At 40.5% G+C, this 22,157-nt stretch overlaps 1 protein-coding gene across 2 annotated transcripts in view; it reads right to left on the bottom strand.

Moving 5' to 3' along the window:
* Nucleotides 1–8,829: 8,829 nt before the first annotated feature.
* Nucleotides 8,830–22,157, bottom strand: part of Agxt2 (alanine--glyoxylate aminotransferase 2) — a 43,665-nt gene continuing 30,337 nt past the window's right edge. For both annotated transcript variants that reach the window (XM_051150964.1, XM_051150965.1), the window contains exons 12-14: nucleotides 14,490–14,639; nucleotides 12,987–13,085; nucleotides 8,830–9,039 (exon numbers count right to left, since the gene is read on the bottom strand). In XM_051150964.1, the coding sequence (XP_051006921.1) occupies nucleotides 8,932–9,039; nucleotides 12,987–13,085; nucleotides 14,490–14,639 (357 nt within the window). In that variant the 3' untranslated portion in view covers nucleotides 8,830–8,931. The remainder of the gene's footprint in view (nucleotides 9,040–12,986; nucleotides 13,086–14,489; nucleotides 14,640–22,157) is intronic.

Here is a 22,157-nt window from a genome sequence, read left to right as displayed (position 1 = left end):
AGTAGGCTCTACTGCTAACGAGGCCAAGAACAAGCAAGGAAAAGGAGAATCTTCCTTTTTCCATGTTCTTTATATAGGCTATCTAACTAGAGGAGTTCGTCCCACCCCAAAAAATCTGGATTAAAGATGTGTGTGTGTGTGTGTGTGTGTGTGTGTGTGTGTGTGTGTGTGTGTGTGTATGTATGTATGTTTCAGATTAGAAGTAGATCTTCCCACTTCAAATGATCCAACTAAGCAAAACTCCCTCACAGGTGTGCCTAGCCATTTTTGGGTCTTAGTTCATGCCAGATGGTGCCAAGTTGACAACCAAAATAGCCATCCCGGACATGTACAGATCTGTTTTGTATTTATTCCATACACAGTGATAAGTTTATATTATATTATGTATTGTAAATAATATAGTTGTGATTTAAGGGGCATGTTTGAAGGCTATATGCAAAATTTACATCTGCCCATTTAAAGGACTCAAGCCTCATAATAATCATTTTACTGATAAGTTGTCATGTTGCTTAGGTGCATCAAAAGCAGACTCTGGCAGCAAGGAGGCCCTCCTTTGTCTCAGACTCACACATGTTTAACCAGTGTCTTCTGTAAGCTTTCTGCCCTGGGTCAGGCTAGCCCCTGCCTCTGTAATGGCGAGAGAGAAAGAAAAAACAAAAAACAAAAAAACAAAAAACCAGCCATCAGCTAAGGTGTTAAAAACATTGTTCTATTGCTGTGCCAGTACTATGCAGTTTTAATTACTATTGCTCTATAGTACAGCTTGAGATCGGGTATGGAGATTCCTCCTGAGGATCTTTTATTGTGTAAGATTGTTTTAGCTATTCTGGGTTTTTGTTTTTCCATATCAAGTTGAGAATTGATCTTTCAAGGTCTTTAAAAACTTGTGTAGATATTTTGATAGGGATTGCATTGAATCTGCAAATTGCTTTTGGTAAGATGGCCATTTTTACTATGTTAATTCTCCCGATCCACGAACAAGGGAGATCCTTCCATCTTCTGACGTCATCTTCAATCTCTTTCTTCAGAGATTTAAAGTTTTTTCAAACAAGTCCTTCACTTGCTTGGTTAGAGTTACTCCTAGATATTTTATATTGCTTGTGGCTATCTTGAAGGGTGTAGTTTTCCTAATTTCTTCCTCTGCATTTATATATAGGAAGGCTACTGACTTTTTTGAGTTAATTTTGTATTCAGCCAATTTGCTGAAGGGGTTTATCAGCTGTAGGAGTTCTCTGGTGGAATTTTGGGGGTCACTTATGTACACTATCATATCATCTGCAAATATGGATAATTTGACTTCCTCCTTTCCCATTTGGATCCATCCCCTTGATCTCCTTTTGTTGTCTTATTGCTTTGGCTAGAACTTCAAGAACTAAATTAAAGAGACATGGGGAAAGTGGCAGCCTTGTGTGGTCCCCGATTTTAGAGGAATTTCCTTGAGTATCTCTTTATTTAATTTGATGTTGGCTATTGGCTTGCTGTATATAGCCTTTATTATGTTTAGGTATGTGCCTTGTATTCCCAATCTCTCCAAAACTTTAAACATGAATGGATGTTGGATTTTGCCAAATGCTTTTTCTGCAAGTAAGGAGATGATCATGTGGGTTTTTCCTTTCAGTTTGTTTATATGGTGGATTACATTGATGGATTTCCATATGTTAAACCATCCCTGCATGCCTGGAATGAAGCCTACCTGGTCATGTTGAACGATATCTTTGATATGTTCTTGTATTTGTTTTGCGAGTATTTTATTGAGTATTTTTGCGTCAATGTTCATAAGAGAAATTGGTCTGAAATTCTCTTTCTTTGTTGGGTCTTTGTGAGGTTTAGGTATCAATGTGACGATGGCCTCATAGAATAAATTTGGTAATGTTCCATCCATTTCTATCTTTTGGAATAGCTTGAAGACTATCTGTATTAGTTCTTCTTTGAAGATCTGGTAGAATTCTACGCTGAAACCATCTGGCCCTGGGCTTTTTTTGGTTGGGAGACTATCAATGATTGCTTCTATTTCTATTGGAGGAATAGGACTATTCAGTTTGTTTATCTCATCTTGATTCAACTTTGGCAAGTGGAATCGATCAAGAAAATTATCCATTTCCCTGGTTGATCAATGGAATCAAATCAAAGACCCAGAAGTGAATCCACACACATATAGTCATTTGATTTTTGACAAAGAAGCCAAATCTATTCAATGGAAAAAGGATAGCATCTTCAACAAATGGTGCTGGTCTAATTGGATGTCTACGTGTAGAAAAATGCAATTAGACCCATATTTGTCTCCATGGACAAAACTCAAGTCCAAGTGGATTAAAGACCTCAACATAAAACCAGAGACACTAAAGCTGTTAGAAGAAAAAGTGAAGAAGAACGTGGAACACATAGGCACAGGAGACAACTTCCTGAACAGAACACCAACAGCCTAGGCCTAAATGTCAACAATTAATAAATGGGACCTCATGAGGCTGAGAAGCTTCTGTAAGGCAGGAGACACTGTCAAGAGAACAAAGCGACAGCCTACAGACTGGGAAAAGATCTTCACCAACCCTACATCTGACAAAGGTCTAATATCCAAAATATATAAAGAACTCAAGAAATTATACATCATAAAACCAGATAACCCAATTGAGAAATGGGCTCAGAATTAAACAGAGAATTCTCAACAGAGAAGTATCAAATGGCTGAGAAACACTTAAAGAAGTGCTTAGTGTCTTTAGTCATCAGAGAAATGCAAATCAAAACGACTCTGAGATTCCATCTTACACCCATCAGAATGGCTAAAATCAAAAATTCAAGTGACACCACATGCTGGCTAGGATGTGGAGAAAGAGGAACACTCCTTCATTGCTGGTGGGAATGCAAACTAGTACAGCCACTTTGGAAATCTATCTGGTGCTATCTCAGAAAACTTGGAATAGGGCTTCCTCAAGACCCAGCTATTCCACTCCTTGGAATATACCCAGATAATGCTCCACCACACAACAAGGACATATGCTCAACCATGTTCATAGTGGCCTTATTCATAATAGCCAGAACCTGGAAACAGCCTAAATGTCCCTCAGTTGAAGAATGGATAAAGAAACTGTGGTACATTTACACTATGGAATACTGCTTAGCTACTAAAAACAAGGAATTCCCAAAATTTGTGAACAAATGGATGGAGCTAGAAATGCTCATACTGAGTGAGTTAACCCAGAAGCAGAAAGACTCACATGGTATATACTCACTTATACTTGGGCACTAGTCCCAAAGGCATGTCCTATGAAAGCCTTCACTTACCAGGAGATTGGGATAGATGTGAGGAGATCCCACTGGGACTCTATGTAAGAAAAATATAGGAGATGGGGAACTAGAAGAACTCAGGGGGTCCTAAAAATCTACAAGAAGAACATCAGGACAGGTGGATCAGGAACCAGGGGTGTCTGCTCAAACTATTGCACTAACCAAGGACAATACATGTAGTAAACATCAAACCTCTACTCTGATCTAGCCAATGGTCAGGACATTCTCCACAGTTATGTGGAGAGCGGGGACTCACTCTGACATGAACTCTAATGCCCCATATTTGACTACCTCCTCTGGGTGGAGAGGCCTGAGGGCACTCAAAGAAAGAATAAGCAGGCTACCAAGATGAGAATCGATAACCTATGGCCATATAGAGGGGAGGAGGTCCTCCTTGGCCATAGACCTAGGGGAGGGGAATAGGGTTGGGGTGGGAGAGTAGGAGAAACCGAAGGAGATGAGTGAGTGATGGGATAATAATTTAGTTGTAATCTGAATAAATTAATAAAATTATAAAAAATAAAAACATAAATACCTTTTTAAAAAAGCACTGTGTCCTTAAGATCAGCTAGAAGGTAAATTACTGCCAACACAGGGTACAGTTCTTTATCCTATTGGTGTAACAGTTCCTGAGTTGGGATAAAGAAGTTGGAAGCTCATCCACCGAGAGAAATCTCAGTCAGAAACCCCAGCAGACTGCCCCACTTTCCAGTCAGTTTGGCTCACTGTAAGCCCGTGCTTCGATGCTCTGCTTAAAAGTCTTTCTCTTTGAATCAGGATGTTGCACTCATATCTTCTGGATGCTATGGGCATCTGCTTTACTATCTGTTTGCCACTTCTATTTATCTGCTACCTGTTATTAATTTTTTACTTTTGCTTGCTGTACACTTAATAGATCAAGCACCCTCAGGCTTGGTATCTGCACAGGGCCCTGGAAACAATCCCCTAAGAATACCGAGAGACAAAAGTACTGGAAAGTTAAAACACAAATGGAATCTTAAAGATCTAAACAGGAGTGTAGTTTATCATTTTGTCACTTGTTTGTAGGTGTCACAATAATTCGGATCATCAATCTTACAACTTAAGCTCTGTGTGATTTTAAGAACTTACTCCTTTTTGAGTGGATTGGTATCCAAAATATTTTAAAACAGTAGTTAACATTTTACCACTGTATTCTAATCACACGGTTAACTATCAATATGTTCCATGTGTGGAAAGAAGTTTGAGTTAAGATTTGTTATCGTCACTTGAGGCTATTTTAGCAGGAAAGGGGAAAAAGTTGGCAAGAATGCAGCCTCCTAGTCTTATGCAAGCTGGCTTATATCCCACCTCCTGTGGGTAGAGCAGAAAATGGAAGGGAGAGAAATGGTGGTGCTAAACTTCTGCCCACGACTCCAAATGGAACAGAGAAGGGTGCCTTCCTGTTTGGAAGCCAGGAAGAGGAACGACTGGCCATCCATGGTCTCAGGCACCATGTCATTCCTGCTCCAGGTCTGTGATGTGTGCTCATATTCATCTCCTTTCAAGAAAGAGCTGCGGTCTCTCATTGTCATCGGGGAGTTGAGTTAGAGCCATGCACCCTGTAAACCCCAGAGATGGAGCCGAGCACCTGGCTACCTCTTGGACTTGTTTTTGGTCAGGATTGGCCTTTTGTCAGGATTTGAATGTCTTGTCTCCAGTGCGGCAGATGTTGTTGGGTCATGAGAGGGCAACCTACATGAATAGATAACTGCTTTTCTCTTGGGAGTCCATTTTCTCGCCAGGCTGGAATAATTACTGCCATAGCCATTTGTGATGAAGCAAGTTCACGTCTTCTGTTTTCTCTTCTGTATACACCACTTGTCTCTTTGCTCTCTACCGTGATTTGAAAGCATCTTTATCACATATGCTGCCTGACCTTGTGTTCTCCCTCTAGTACCAGGAAGTCAAATCAACCTTTTTATTTCCTTTACAAAGGAGCTAGTTCCAAGGGCTCTATTCCAACAAATCAAGACAACAAAAGCAGAACAAAATCCAATAAAACGAAGGCTAATATAAGATGCCTCCTTGTAAGTGGGGGTGAGAGCCTAGCAGAGTCTACTGTGAGGTAGATACATGATTCTGTAGGATTCAGAAAACCACAGGGAATGCATTCCATAACTTTAGTAGAACAACTAGATGGCTCAGCTCCTTTTCCAGAAAATAGAAGAGAGAAATATTATGTATATTGATTATTATTCTGCAACCCATAAGGACCACAGCCTGAGTAAAAAACAGGCCTTTGGGTTTTGTTATTGTTCTTGGCCTTAAATTGAATCTTATTGTTTCATCTGCATATTCTACTAAATATCTAAATGGCTACCATACGTTGTATTTGCAATGGTGTTCTCTTTTCATTTGGAAAAGCAGTGTCAGGAACAGGAAGGTTTTGAGGAGCCAGTGTGAGAAGCATGCTTTCTTGTCTGAACTCTCTGACACCACAGTTTCCACTGAGAAAAGAAGAAAGGAAGAGCTTTCCAGTGAACACAGACGCCAAGTCCAGGTTCATGGTACAGTAAAAATGATGGAAACAAAGCAACAAAATGGCTTTGCGAAAAATGTGTGGAAAGCCATGTCGTAGGAGATTAAACGTTGTTCCATGATCAATAGGGAACACTCAAAGCTTCTAGGAACACGAGACTTGGATTATTTATCAGGTGAATGAATGTCATTGATTTTCGTATGGAGAATGGACAGGAAGGGCCTTGAAGCTTCAGCTCATCTTTCTATGCCAGAACTTCATCTCAGATGTCACCAATGATGCTCTACAGCATTGAAAGATGAAGGGCATGGACTCTGGCAGCTCCCAGAGGAAGAGCAAGGACTTCAAGTCCACCATAACCAGGTGTACCAGTTAAGAGGTAGATTAAGTTGTTTAGCAAATATGATTGTCCAAATTAAGGCAGTTTTGATATAAATGGGTCATGTTGAAAAGTTCTACTAAAAATATTAATGAAATTTAGTTAGATGAAGAGCTAAAGGACAACTTGGAGAGAAAGAGAGAGAGAGAGAGAGAGAGAGAGAGAGAGAGAGAGAGAGAGAGAGAGAGAGAGAGAGACAGAGACAGAGACAGAGAGAGAGAGAGAGAGAGAGAGAGAGAGAGAGAGAGAGAGAGAGAGAGAGAGAGAATGTGTGAGGAGAGATTTAAAACTTAAAATGTTCTGTGGCTTCCAAGCAGAAGCATTCAGAAAACTGTAATCCTGAAGATGGAGCTCAGAGAATTCTTGGGATTTAAAGTCATTGGCATAGTTAAAGTAGGTCAGTGTTTCAAATGTGGATATGTTGATTACAGGCAGAGAACACAGCATGGTAGGAGAGACAACTCAGAATGTAATTAATAATCAAGTTGAGAACTTTCTAGCAAAGTGCCCGAGAAAGAGCCGCCTGAGGTGGAAGAACCACATTTCAGAAGCCAAGGAAGATGTTATGCAAAAAAATTGCTTAGGATAAACAACCTGCAAAGGAGACACAATTGGCCTAAAAGAAGTCATCTGTGTGATCTTTGGACAAAGCTCTTTCCAAGGAATTAATGGCAGGAAGGAGACTGTGGTGACTGGGTTTAGCTTGGAGGCAAGGAAGCAGAAATGGAACATAGAAATTCTTCCTGGGGGAAATGTTAGTTGTGGAGGAAAGAAAGAATTAGTTTGAAAGAGGGAATTTCCATTTACGGGGTTCGTTGATTTTTCAGAGTTTTATATCCACTGACTCACTTCACTCCTGAGACAACTCCAGGAAGTAGCAATGGCAAGCTAATACATTTAGGAAGAAACCGAGGCTAAGAAAGGTTAAAAGGCTTGTTTAAGGTCATTTATAGCAAATTAAGTAGAAGAACCAAGCGGAGAAGGCAAGTCCTTTGCTCTCTTAATTCAGTGACCTTTCCATGGTGCCCAACTGAACATTTGTGGTATTTGCTCTTCTTGGATTCTGAAGGGCATAGGGTTCCATTCTAAGGGAATGTGACATTGTCTGAGTGACCCTGGGAAGAAGACGGATCCTAGAGAGTGTGGGGTCCATGCTAAGGGAATGTGACTTTGTCTGAGGGACACTGAGGAGAAGGTGGGAGGCTTCGTACTAGGGAATGCTATGTTTAAGTCAGTGCCGGATGGAAACAAAACTGCTAGCAACATGTAGGATGTGTTAGAAGAGACGTCACAGGAGGCTAAGACAATTGGGAGATGGCTTCAAACTGGGACATCTTTTTAAATACATATCCAAATCACATGCTGATTAAGTTAGCTCTTCAGATGCTTTTGTTTAGGAGAAGGTCTTGGTCAGGTTGCTAGTATAATTTTTAACAGGCTTCTAACATTCTCTTAAAATAGTTCTTAGACTGAAAACATTTGTCAACTGTATCTCCTGGGAACAGGATCTTAAAATTACTAATTTGGGTGGGTGTGTACAATTGAGTATGGAGGTTAGAGGTCAAGCTGGGATGTCATTCCTCAGGGCTAGTCAGCTTGTTTTTTGAGACAGGGCTCTCACTGTTCTGGGACTGGCTGGCTGGAGAGTGAGTTTTGGGGATTTTCCTATATCAACCTATCCAGTGCTGGAACACAAGTGTCTACTACCATATGTGGGCGATCCAACAGAGGTCCCTGTATTTGTGAGGCAAACACTTTATGGATGTTCCTCAGCCTTGTTTTCTGTTTTCATGGTTACTTCATAAATGGTTATGTTCTCTCATTTGTGGTAATTATATGAAGTTTACTGCTAAATACATTTCAGAGAGTATGTTAAATTTTTTTAAAAAAGTATTGCTGGTTCTGTAACACAGGTCAGATAACACCTATAGGAAAGAATATTTATGGCTGTATATACTAGTCACTAGAGTTCAGGAAATTACATGTGTATTGACATAAGGCTTTGGATGAATATGAGATGATGGCAGGAATAACAAAGAAGAGAAATGGGCTCTGATACGTATTTTCAGGGAGTTAAAGGTTAGGAGTACATCTATTTCCCTAAGGTCTTTTTTGCATTGTTTCCCAAGATGCTCTGGGCTACAATAATGAAAAATATTAAAACTCATAAGCAGCACAATGGATTTATTATTTCATAAATCAAGAAACCCTGAGATAGGGTGGCTCCTGGACTCATGGACATTACTAATCACTCAGCTTCCAACCACTTTCCAGACATAGTGTAGTGACCAGGTTTGATGGCTGCTTCATGACTTCCAGATGCCTGCTGGGAACCGGGAAACCCCATCATGAGATGCAGTGTTTCCAGGGAGACAAGAGACATCTGAGTTGAAGCATGAGGGATGGAGAAATGTTTTCCCAGAGGCATTAGCATGGAAAGGGTTTCCTTCATGACTCATTGATGACACATATGCCATGTATTCAGTTACAAATCAGTTAATGCAATGGGAAAAACATTAGCCAAGGCTAATCTACACAGACTAGTATTTATTCTTTGATCAAGTCATAGATTCTTTGCTTGAAGGATGGAATTGCAAGGAGAATGGGTGCTCTACTGACAAATACGACCAGTAGGTAGTCAACCATATCTTTTACAATTATTATGGAAGAGCTACAGTTTTTCACCTAATACTGTGGCTTCAACACTCCTCAAATTCATCTCTGCACATAGTTGAGAAGTTCTTGAGACTTGTTCTCATCGGTAGAGGTCTTACTTAGCTCTTCTTGCCGTGTGTTGAATTAAGGCAGTGCGAAGTACATCAAATGCAAAATCCACTTCCAGCTTAGTGACACACATAGGGGGTGCGATGCGGAAAGTCTGAGGGGCAGAGGAAAACAGAGCTTGAATCATCAGATAATCAAATGGCACTTCCAGAAAATGGATTAAACCAAGAATCCCAAACCAGGAATATTTTCACCCTATTTCTGATATTTCTCTCACTAGGTTGAATGCCTCTCCCTCCCTCCTGGGCTCTTTCAGGTCTTTACATGGATCCTTATATCATCTTGCTGACATTTTTTTTCTTTGTGACATCTGTTTACCTGCATGTCCTTCTACCACCTTCCCTGACATCTTACCTCACCACCTCCTCATGCTCAGTTTTCACAATCACAAAACATCACCTTTCCTAGTTACTACCTTCATCTCCACTATTCTACATCTACACATGTTCAACTTTGATGCTGGAATAAGCCAGTTGCTGTTTCCCACTGTGCCCACCATTTTTATAAGAACTTTAGGTGGCTCATTCCTTCATTGTCTTCTGATCACATCCTTCTGCTCAGGCCTCGCCCTTCTGTCGTCTCACAGCTTGGAGAACGAAGCCAATGGAACATCTCTCTCTCTCTCTCTCTCTCTCTCTCTCTCTCTCTCTCTCTCTCTCTCTCTCTCTCTCTCTCTCCTCTTCTCTCTCTCTGTCTCTCTCTCTGTCTCTCTCTGTCTCTCTCTGTCTCTCTCTGTCTCTCTCTGTCTCTCTCTGTCTCTCTCTGTCTTTCTCTCTCTGTCTTTCTCTCTCTCTCTCTCTTTCTCTCCCCCTTTGTTTTGCACACATTTCTAGCCCGGTGTTGCTTCACTCATGTGGCCATGCAATACGGCTGAGACATATACGGCAATCACACAGCAGACCCTAGTGACACTACCAGATGTTTGCATCTCCAACATTCTGCTGGCTCCTGAGGCTATTCTCTTCCTCTACCAGCTTCCTATCATTTTCCTTCTAAACTCTGAGTTTTCTTCTTAGCATCGTTTAACCAACTTCTATGCTTCCCACTTCATTTCATAAGTAATCATGGTTCCTATTTCCTTGAAGGAAATCAAACCTCTCAGACCAAGTCTCTCTCTCTCTCTCATTTTATTTATTTATTACATATACATGCCAGAAGATGGCACCAGATGTCATTATAGGTGGTTGTGAACCACCATGTGATTGCTGGGAATTGAACTCAGGACCTCTGGAAGAACAGACAGTGCTCTTAACCACTGAGCCATCTCTCCAGCCCTCCCCCCAAGTCTTTCTTTAAAGCAGTTTGTTCCCACATGTATTCTTTTATCTTTCCCAAAGGCTCAGAGAATGATATGTCTTGACTCTTCAGTTCTAAATGGTTCACGTCAGCTTTTGACCCTGGATCATTGCTTTCATTCCAGGAAACATCCCCGTGTTCTCTTAAATCTTTGACCTTCCTTCAACATCCTTTCAGCCAGTATCAGAAAGATGCTTGAATCTTACATAACCCTGATTCAGACGTACCAAGCATAAGTCTGAGGTGACTCTCAATCCCTCCCAGGTGAAATGCATATGCTTTCTTCCAGTTTTTACTCCATCTTATTTAAAAGACTTGCTGATAGCTGCTGGCTTTTGGTCTTCACACCATCGTTCCCCTAGTCATATCCCAACTCATTGAAGCATGGGTTCTGTCTTATTAGCTTTCTGATACCACTACACTAAAGATACCTGCAAGACTTAAGATCCATTGGGCATTTCCCAGGCCAAGTCCTTCCCTGATTACCTCTGTTTTGCTTCCCACTTGGGCATCCCCCTTTCCCATCCCCCCTGTCTTCTGTTTCTGTAATCCCATAGTCCTCTTAACTCTTGGCATACCATCAATTCCTTCATGTTTCTACCTTCCCCACTTCCCTTGTGTCTATTGAAAGGAGTTCTTCCTTAAGCTTCTGCCCTCACCTCACTGAGCTTCTCAGTGGGATTTCCCTAGTCATCCTCATTTTACCATTTGCATACAGATGATGGCAAACTGAAATCTTTACCTCAGTCTGTACCACTTAATCAAATCAGGTGCCCATAAATGCCTTAAATGGAGCATGTTCAATGATGAATGGATTCATGCCCAAATTAAGTGAAGTCGGACATGAAAGGTTCGTCCCTGACTCTTGCTCATTCCTTAGATTCAAATCTTATGCAATTCACCCCAAAACTATCACCAGAATATACTTTCCATTTCTAAAGCCACAGTTGAGGCACAGACAGTGTCCTCCGTCCCCGCCAGACTCCCTAACTCCAGTCTTGTCTTAGAGAACGTTCTCAGAGGACCTGGGTAATTTACTTTACTTGTAGGTACCTCATTTATTTATCTATACAGTAAGGGTGATAATAGCACTTTGACTTATTGTGGACATACAACATATCTAGAAGAGTGACAAGGTGACAGAACTTCTAGCTGCTCTTAGCTATCAACTGAAGCTGATGCTCCAGCCACACTGGTGTGTGGGTAGCTCTCTGCACTCTGTTGTGCTTTCCCTCAAACTTTGGCCATTTGCATAGTGAGGTACGGCTCTGCTAGGCAGAATGACTGGCCTAGCCATCTTCTCTCTCTCCTTCTACAGCATCACATTTTAAGTCTGCAGAAGAGACTTGTGTATTATATTGCAGTTTTGTGTTTGTATGCTTTTTCCATCCCGTAAGCTCAATGAAAAAATGGGATCAGAACACATTTATCGTTGCAGTGTTGGTTCCTGGCATACTACCAGCAGCTTAATATGAATTTGAAAGAAAAGCTAAACAAATGGACAATTATATCAGATCTTTATCACTGAGAATTTTATTAATTAAGCCACACCATTTGATATGAACAGAAAACCATTCCTAGTGTTTCCTTGGGGATCTTGTCTGATAGCTGCAATTTTTTCTGACAAGTATAAGGCAAGAAGTGAGCCGTTCAGTATCCATTGTCTCAGCCAGGAAGGGAGCAACACAATGGGAAGAGCAAGGAGTCTTTAAACTGGGTGGAAATATTAAACTGTATTTATAAGAAGCCTGGTGTTCTATTGCGCACTGGAGTGACTAAAGGTGCAGCAATGCCGTGCATATTTCAAAGTCTGGAAGAAACTGTTTTGAATATTCTTATCACAAAGCAATGGTATGAGAGGAGACAGATAAACATCATCTCTTGAACATTATAACATATGCATGTCAAAATATTACAGAGTACTTCCTTAATATGTGCAATGACAATGTTTCATAAAAGAAAGTGATTTGAAATGGGAAAAGAGATAAAAATATTTGCAAGGAGCAGAAGTCACTCTCATTCTTGAATCTCTACCATGGAGCCTATCCTGGTGAGTGACCTGAGGTTTTGGGATTTAGAGGCAGGTCATATTGGTGGTGGTCATCATCATCATCGTCATCATCGTCATCATCATCATCTCATTCTTGTAACGCAAGGTCAGAAAAGGGTCCTGATAGTAAAGTGGCCATAACTTCCAGGAAGTGGGGAGGGTAAGTCCTGTCTTGGATTATTCCAGATGAGGGTGAAGGACATTGTGAGGGGCTGATGTTGAATTCTACATCAGGGACCATGTTTAGGATAGTCTTTCTGGGATTATATATGGATCTTAGATTGCTGTCTGCTGTAAAGGCCACTAAAGCTGAGCAAGTTCACAAAGTCAGACTTTAGGGCTGAGTTAGGAATGCCTATGTTTGTTTTTCCAGGGGTTAGAACTAATTAATATACAATACAATACATATGTATGTAATATGTATATGTTTCATGAGTATTATGATTCTATTATCACCCATGCTGTGAATTATCTGCTTAGTTTGCATGGCCTTTCTATGCCTCTCTTTAGCCTACAAAAAAAACGGATAACGGAATCACTTTACCACATCACCCTCTAGTGGCCAGAAGCTGTCTCTTGTCCATTTCTTCTAACTACACCCAAGCATTATCATAATGTGGAGGAAGTACAACTGGGCACCCTACCATAGTGTAACACCAGGGAGACCCTACCTGACTGGCAAGGCATTCTCTTACCTGAGAGAAAATGCCACCTCTGCCCACTAGGAGACCCATGTCTTTGCAGTCCTCATGGATTTGATTGACTTCTGTTTTAGGAAGAGGCTGGCGGCTCATCTGTGAATACATTAAAAAACACAACAAAACAACAACAACAACAAGAAAATATTTTTTATTTGGTGTTTGAATGGTTAGAAGATGTATTTTCCAAGGCGGGGGGGGGGGACACAGGGGAAAACTCCAACAAAAGGAAACTCAAGCAGTCAGTGCCTCCCTAATTAAAGCTGTTAGGTGTTTACTGACCCAGAGGTTATTGGTGGGGGGGTTCACATTAAAAGTATTTGCTTATTTGATTTTTATTCTACTTTGTGCAAAAATCCTCAAAGACAAAATGAAGCTCCATGCACTGGCAAGTGAATCCTGGCTCTGTTAATGGCTGCCTGGGGAGGGGTTGGAAGGGTTGACCCTTTAAAAGCTGAATTTGGGATCTGTTCTGTTGGTGTTGAAATCATCTTCAACTCTTTACAATGCGCAGCTGAGCCAGATTTCATTCCAAAATCCAGAAAGTGCCTCAGAAGCTGCATAAGGGCACATGCAACTAAACAGCACGACCATGGATCTGGTATGGAGCCATGCATCTTCCATGTTTGTGGAATTTGCTCTTCCCTCAAGAGTCCACCCTTCAGGGTCAGGAAAAGAAAGTGCTTAGGAGCCAAGGGGCTATCAGCTCTTTAGGCACTGAGGTTGGTCTTTTACTTGGGGCTCAGGCATGCAACTTCAACTTTAGTGACACTGGGCTGGAGCTTGCATCATTTGTGTATGTCCCTTCATTCTCAGCCTATGAACACAAATATTTCCTTCTAGTGTATTCTTTTCATTCCTGAATGTACATACATTACCTGGGTCCCTTCACACAACAAAAACATGGGCCTTATAGTAGGACAAGTTAGCCTTTTTTTTTTTTTTTTGGAAAAGGCTTAGCATCTGTAGTTTTATTTTTTTATGTATATGTATATATATATTCATGTTTTATTGTGTCATCTAGAACTTACAATATGCTGTTGAACACAACTGGAAAGGTTCACACTCCTCTTTGCTTCCATTCACATCAAGAAAAAAAAATCTAATCTAGTTTCTTTTTTTTTCTGCATCTGTAGTTTTAAAATGATTTATAGGCAACTATCTTGGGAGCACTTCCAGTCTTCCTTATCGAATCTTAGGTGTCTTTACTCCCCCTGGTCTCCCCAATTTCTTTCACAGAGCAGTCATATGGAGCAGCATCACCAGGCCTGGCTTCCTAGATTCAGATCCTGCTCATTAATCAGTCTCAGAGGTAGATAAGGGCTTCTTGCAGTGCACTGAGGGCTTCCTACCTTTCCTGTAGACCTTGGTAATATATTATGTACAATAACTAATAACTATTCATAGTTTGAATAATCTGTTGGCATCCCACCCTGTTAGTTTCCTACATTACCCACTATTGGCCCCAGGCAAGCCACCCAACCAGCTGCACATCGTTACCTTGTCTTGAACCATCTCTATCCCCACCATAAGGCCTTTGCCACGGACATCCCCAACAATGTCAAATTCATCCCGCAGCTTAGCAAACTTCAGTAGCATGTAGGTTCCCACTTCTTGACTGTTTTTCTGTAGGTTTTCTTCTTTGATTACCTGTTGAGAGACATCCCTAAATAATCTTACAGGGCAAAAGGCGGAGGTTTGACCGAGAAGCACAGAGAGATAAATGCTCAGGATCCTCTTTACAGGAACTTAACTAGACAAAAGAGATCTAGAACAGAGCCTGGTGTCAACACACCATGGACCTCATGGAAATCTGCTATGAGGAATAAAAGGATCCTGGTAAAGGGAATTCTCTGAACCTGCCCACCTGTAGAGGCAAGCAAGACTTTAAGAAATATAGGAACGTATATTCCATTATGTGAAAGTTCAGTTTTCATGTTTTGCTGAGAACTGGCATAGGTGATGAAAACAATAAATGAACCAGGAAAGCAATCTCACTGGTACTTTTCCCATAGGAGACAGTGACCTCCCTGGGCCATACATAGGCCAGTGTGGGGCCCTGCTCCCTTAGCTGAGCCTCATGTGCAATCACAGCTAGGGAACCTGAGATTGTCACCTAGCTTACAATGGACACATGTGATTGGTTTAAACATTTTTTAAGTTAGCTTTTTGTTTGTTCTGTGTTCATGTGTTGGGGTATATGTGGAGGACAGAGGATGGCTTTTGGGAGTCAGTTTTCTCCCTCAGAGTGTGGATGCTAGAGATTCAACTGAGACGCTGAGGGTTCGCAGGAGATGCCTGGACACGGAGAACCATCTCATCCACCACAGGCATCTATGTTTCTTGACAAGACACATGAGCAATAATCTATATTTAGCTAATAATAATTGCGTGATTTCAGGCTGATCTTGATGTTTTGTAGAGGAATCTGTTCACCCAAACCCTCTTTCTCATGGACTCAGGCAGGACAAGCAGGTTGAGTAAATACAGATCTTCAACTCCCTTCTCCTCCAAATCCAACCCCCCCACCCCACCCAGGCTCATCCCCAGCTCTGTAGAAGACCATTTGCTGCAGCACTCCTCTCCCATCCTCAGTGGATCACACATATCTTCCCATCCAAGCTTTCCTTCCTCCAACTCATTGCTTTTTCCCAGCCCCCAGCTCCATCAGGCATTCTCTGGGGACCCTATAGCCAAGCCTGCCAGAGACCTAAGTAGGCCAATGACAATGAAGCAGATAGACTAACAACTGATCTTCACTCTCCTTCCTCTCCTCCAAACCCAGTCCTCCAGGCTCATCCCCAGCTCGGTAGCAGACTACTTTTTGTGGCCCCTCCTCATTCTCTGGCCCCGTTCCCAGTGGACTAAGAAGATTCTTCTAGGATACCCTGCTTCTCTCCCTCCTGTGGGCCCCCATTCCTTCTCTTAGTCCATCCCACTCCTAAGGAGGTTAACCACACCAGAGAAAACACAAGGAATAAATAACCCAGACTGGCTAATCAAAAGAGGACACACCACCACCACCATCACCACCACCACCACCACCACCATCACCACCACCACCCACAACACAACAACAACAACAACAACAACAACAACAAAATAACAGGAGTCAACACACAATGCTCATTGATATCTCTCAACATCAATCAATGGTCTCAACCCTGCCCCCCAAAGACAAACTAAAAGAATGGGGAAAAAAACCCAGTATCTTTTCTTCTACTCTATCAAGAAATACATCTTAACATTAAAGAACAGATATCACTGCAGGGTAAAAGAGTGGAAAAAGATATTCCAAATAAATGGACATAAAGATCAAGTTGGTATAGACATTTTAATATCTGATAAAATAGATTTCAAGCCAGAACTAACCAGAAGTGATAGGGAAGGACATTACATATCCATCAAAGGAAACATCCACCAAGAGGATTTTTGTTCTTAGTATCTATGCACCAAACACAAAGTACCCTCATTAATAAAAGAACTACTACTACAGCTTAAATAACACATTGACCCTTATACACTGATAGTGGATGTTATCATTAAAAATGAGATGGCATACAACAGATATGAATATGGAGAGATTTATTTGGGGAGAAGGGAAGGGGAGAAGATTTAGGGCCCAAGTGAGCCTTAAGGGTAGAGAAACAGACAGATGGGGGGCACCTTTAGAGAAAGTGCAAGAGAGAAGTGCAAGAGTGAGAGAGAGAGAGAAGGTGGTAGGTTGGCCCCTTTTATATCCTGGACCTCTGGCACACCTAGTAACCAGCAGTGATGATGTCATAGGTTGCTAGGCAGACGGAGGCAAGTTTGTGAAGCTGCTTATATGCTTACAGTTGGATACTTCAATAACCAAATCTTACCAATAGACAGGTCATTGAGACAAAAACTAAACAGAGAAACTTTGAAGCTAACGGACATTGTAAACCAAGTGGACCTAAGAGATTTATAGAACATTCCACCTGAACACAAAGGAATATACCTTCTCAGCACCTCATGGAACTTTTTCCAAAATTGGCCATGTACTCAGACACAAAGTAAGTCTCACAGATACAAGAAAATTGAAATAATCTCCTGCATCATATCTGACCACCACTGAGGAAAGGTGGATATTGACAACAACAGAAACGACAAAAAGCTTACACACTCATGGGAATTGTACAACTCACTCCTGAATGAAAAAATGGGTCAAGAAAGAAATTAAAGACTTTCTAGAATTCAATGAAAATGAATCCACAACATACCCAAACTTATGGGGCACAATGAAGGTTCACAGCACTGAATCAACATAAAAATATTGAGGAGATCTCATACTAGTAACTTAACAGCAGGCCTGAAAGCTCTAGAAGAAAAAGGACAAATTGCACCCAAAAGGGTAGAGAGCAACAAATAATCAAGCTCAAACCAAACCAAACCAAACAAACAAAGAATCAATGAAACAAAGAGTAAGTTCAACAAACTCTTATCCAAATTAACTAAAAGGCAGAGAGAAAAAGATGCAAATTAGAGATGAAAAGGGGGGCGGGTGGGATACAAAACCACAGACACTGAAGAAATCCAGACAAGTATTTAAGAATATACTTTAAAAACTGGTATTCAACCAAATTGGAAAAATCTAAGAGAAACATATAATTTTCTCAATACATACCACTTACCAAAGTTAAATCAAGATCATATAAGCAACTTGAACGAACGATAACCCCCAGTGACATTGAAGCAGTCATTAAAAGCCTCCCAACCAAAATAAGCCCAGGTCCAAATGGCTTTAGTGCAGAATTTTAATAGATTTTCAAAAAGTTAACACTAATAGTGCCTAAATCATTCCACAAAACAGAAACAGAAGGAACATTGTCCAAACTGTTTTATGAGGCCATGTTACTCTGATACTCAAACCACATAAGATTCAACAAGAAAAAAGAATTACAAACCAATTTACCTTATGAACATAGATGTAAAAATTCTCAGTGACCACGTAGGTATTATCCTAGAGATGCAGGGATAATTCAATATATAAAAATTGATTGATACAATCAGAAAGAAAAAACCCACATGATCATCTAATAAATGTAGAAAAAGCGTTTGACAAAATCTAACACCCCTTCATGATGAAAGCCCTGGAGAGATGAGGGATACAAGGGACATAACTTAACATAATAAAGACAGTGTGTAGCAAGCCTACAGCCAACATCAATTTAAATGGAGAGAACTCAAAGCAATTCCAAGACAAGGTTGTGCATTTTCTCCATACTTATTTAATACAGTATTTTTCTAGCTAGAGCAATAAGACAACTGAAGGAGATCAAGAGGTTACAGATTCGAAAGGAAGAAGAAAAAGTATCTTTATTTGCAGACAATATAATAGTACTTATAAATGACTCTAAAAATTCTACTAGGAAACTTCTACAGTTGATGAACGCTTTCAGCAAATTATTGGATACAACATTAACTGATAAAAATCCCTAGCCCTCCTATATATAAATGACAAATGGACTGAGGAAGAAATCAGGCAGACAACATCTTTTACAATAGCCTCAAATAATACAATATATCTTGGGAGTAACTCTAACTAAGCAAGTAAAAGACTTGTATGATTAAAAACTTCGAATCTTTAAAGAAAGAAATTGAAGAAGATGTTTGGAGATGGAACCACCTCTCATGCTCATGTCTCAATAGGATAAACATAGGAAAGACGGCCATCCTACCAAAAGTAATCAACAGATTCAATGCAATTCTTATCAAAATTCCAATAGAAGTCTTTGCAGATTTTGAAAAGACAATTCTCAATTTTATAAGGAAAATAAAAAACCCAGGGTAGCTAAAATAATCCTGAACAATAAAAGAGCTGCTGAAGGTATCACCAGTCCTGATTTCAAGGTGTAATATAGAGGTATAGTAATAATAAAAAAAAAAAACACCACATGGTATTTGCATAGAAACAGACAGATTGATCAATGGAATTGAATAGAAGATCTAGACATAAGTTCAACACATACTGAAACCTGATTTTTGATAATGAAGCCAGAAATACACACTGGGTAAAAGAAAGCATCTACAACAAATGCTGATGGTCTGTAGATGTCTACATGTAGAATGCAAATAGATCCATATTTATCACACTGTACATGTTTCAAGTCCAAGGGATCAAAGACCTCAACATAAAACCAGATATACTGAACTTGATAAAAGAGAAAAGTGGGGAATAGTCTTGAATGCATTGGCACAGGAGGCGACTTTCTGAACAGAGCACCAATAGTAGACGCACTAAGTTTGACAATAAATAGAACCTCACGAAGGTGAAAAGCTTCTGTAAGTCAAAGGACATGTCAACCAGACAAAGAAGCAGCCTACAGAATGGGAAAATGATCTTTACCAACTGTGCATCTGATAGAGAACTGATATATAAAATATATAAAGAACTCAAGAAACCAGATATCAAAAAACAAAATAGTTCAAATAATCCAATACAGACCTATACAGAAAATTCTCAATAGAGAAAACTCAAATGGATGAAAAACACTTTAAGAAATGTTCAACATCCTTAGCCATCAGGGAAGTGCACGTGAAAACTTTGATATTCCATTTTACTCCCATCATAATGTCTAAGTGCAAAAACCCAAGTGATAGCTCGTGTTGGCTATGGAGCAAGGGGAACACTCCTCCATTGCTGGTGGAAGTGCAAACTTGTACAGCCACTATGGAAATCAGATGGGAACCAATCTACCTCAGGGTCTAGCTATATCATTCTTGGACATACACCCAAAGGATGTTCTATTTTTCCACAGAGACACTTGTGCAACCATGTTCATTGCTGTTCTATTCACAATAGCTAGAATTGGAAACAACCTAGATGTTTTTCAGGAGATGAATGGATAAAGAAAATGTGGTACAAAACGACAGCCTACAGACTGGGAAAAGATCTTCACCAACCCTACATCTGACAAAGGTCTAATATCCAAAATATATAAAGAACTCAAGAAATTAAACACCACCAAATCAAATAACCCAATTGAGAAATGGGGCTTGGAACTAAACAGAGAATTCTCAACAGAGGAATATCAAATGGCTGAGAAATACTTAACGAAATGCTCCACCTCCTTAGTCATCAGGGAAATGCAAATCAAAACAACTCTGAGATTCCATCTTACACCCATCAGAATGGCTAAGATCAAAAACTCAAGCGACACCACATGCTGGCGAGGATGTGGGGAGAGAGGAACACTCCTTCATTGCTGGTGGGAATGCAAACTAGTACAGCCACTTTGGAAATCTATCTGGTGCTATCTCAGAAAAATGGGAATAGGACTTCCTCAAGATCCAGCCATTCCACTCCTTGGAATATACCCAGAAGATGCTCCAGCACACAACAAGAAAATTTGCTCAACCATGTTCATAGCAGCCTTATTCATAATAGCCAGAACATGGAAACAGCCTAAGTGTCCCTCAGTAGAAGAATGGATAAAGAAACTGTGGTACATATACGCTATGGAATACTACTCAGCTATTAAAAACAAGGAATTCCCGAAATTTGTGGATAAATGGATTGAGCTAGAAATGCTCATACTGAGTGAGTTAACCCAGAAGCAGAAAGACTCAAATGGTATATACTCGCTTATATCTGCATACTAGCCCAAGGGGCATGTCCCACGAAAGCCTTCATTTACCAGGAAACTGGGACAGAGGGGAGGGCATCCTATTGGGACTCTAAATGAGAGACGCATGGGAGAATAGCAAAATAAAAGGATACAGAGGGTCCTAGAAACCTACAAGTAGAACAATATGATAGGCAGATCTGGGCCCAGGGGTCCCGCTCAAACTAAGGCACCAGCCAAGGACAATACAGGCAGTAAACTTTAAACCCCTACCCAGATCTAGCCAATGGTCAGAACATTCTCCACAGTTGAGTGGAGAGTGGGATATGTCTTTCTCATGGACTCTGGTGCCTCACATTTGACCATGTCCCCTGGAGGGGGAGACCTGGGGGCACTCAGAGGAAGGACAGCCGGTTGCCAAGAAGAGACTTGATACCCTATGAGCATATACAGAGGGAGGTGATCCCCCTCAGGAACAATCATAGGGGAGGGGAATAATGGGAAAATAGGAGGGAGGGAAGAATGGGAGGATACAAGGGATGGGATAAACATTGAGATGTAACAAGAATAAATTAATAAAAAAATTAAAAAAAAAAAGAAAATGTGGTACATTTATATAATGGAGTATTACTCAGTGGTTAAAACAATGACATCATGAAATGTGCAATCAAATGAATGGAACCCAGAAAGACATGTATGGTCTGTATTCACTTATATGTGGATAATAGCTGTTAAGCCAATGATAACCCAACTATGTAATACAACAAAAGGTAGGTATATAGTAAGGGATTGGGAAAAGGGGAGCAGAGAGATCTCCCTAGGAAAGGGGAATAGAGTAGATAGCTATAGATGGGGGTGGTGGTGGACTGGAATGGGAGATGAAGTGAGAGAAGAGGGAAAAAGAGGATGAAAGAGAGAATATGGGAGAGACAGCTAAAATTAAGAGCCATTTGTGGGGCAATATGGAAACCTAATAAGTAAAAGGTACACACAACACACACACACACACACACACACACACACACACACACACACACACAATTTGAATCAATCTTAATGAAATTGCCAAAATAATGGGGAGATAGCCCCAACTGGACATCTCTTGTCACCAAATATTGCCTCCAGTACTAGGATTAGCTTACATCTAATTGAGTTATTGGCCAAAGGGATCACATGGAAGTCCCTCAAACAACCCAGGCTGTTGCCAATACAATAGGTTGCTCTGCAAAAACGGACAGAAAGCTCCCATTGCTGAAGATAACACCACACAACTCAACATACACGGAGAACTTGAGCTCGTGCCTACCTAGAGCTTTCACCCCTACGTTCTAGAGTCTTTGGTACAGAAAGGTACTCTGTATGCTACCAATGGAATCCATACTGACACTGCTTTGGTAATCAAAAGCCTGAGATTAGATAGCCCAGGGATCTAGAATAAAACCATATAGTGTGTGTGTGTGTGTGTATGTGTGTGTATGTGTGTGTATGTGTGTGTGTATATGTGTGTGTGTGCAGTATGTATGTATATATGTATGTATGTATGTATATATGTAAGTAATGTAAGTAAGTAAGTATGAAT

The sequence above is a fragment of the Acomys russatus genome, chromosome 9 (assembly GCF_903995435.1).
Source record: "Acomys russatus chromosome 9, mAcoRus1.1, whole genome shotgun sequence".
Taxonomy (NCBI): Eukaryota; Metazoa; Chordata; class Mammalia; order Rodentia; family Muridae; genus Acomys; species Acomys russatus.
The sequence above is the reverse complement of the archived record's forward strand: the minus strand, read 5'-3'. Positions and strand labels throughout refer to the sequence as shown.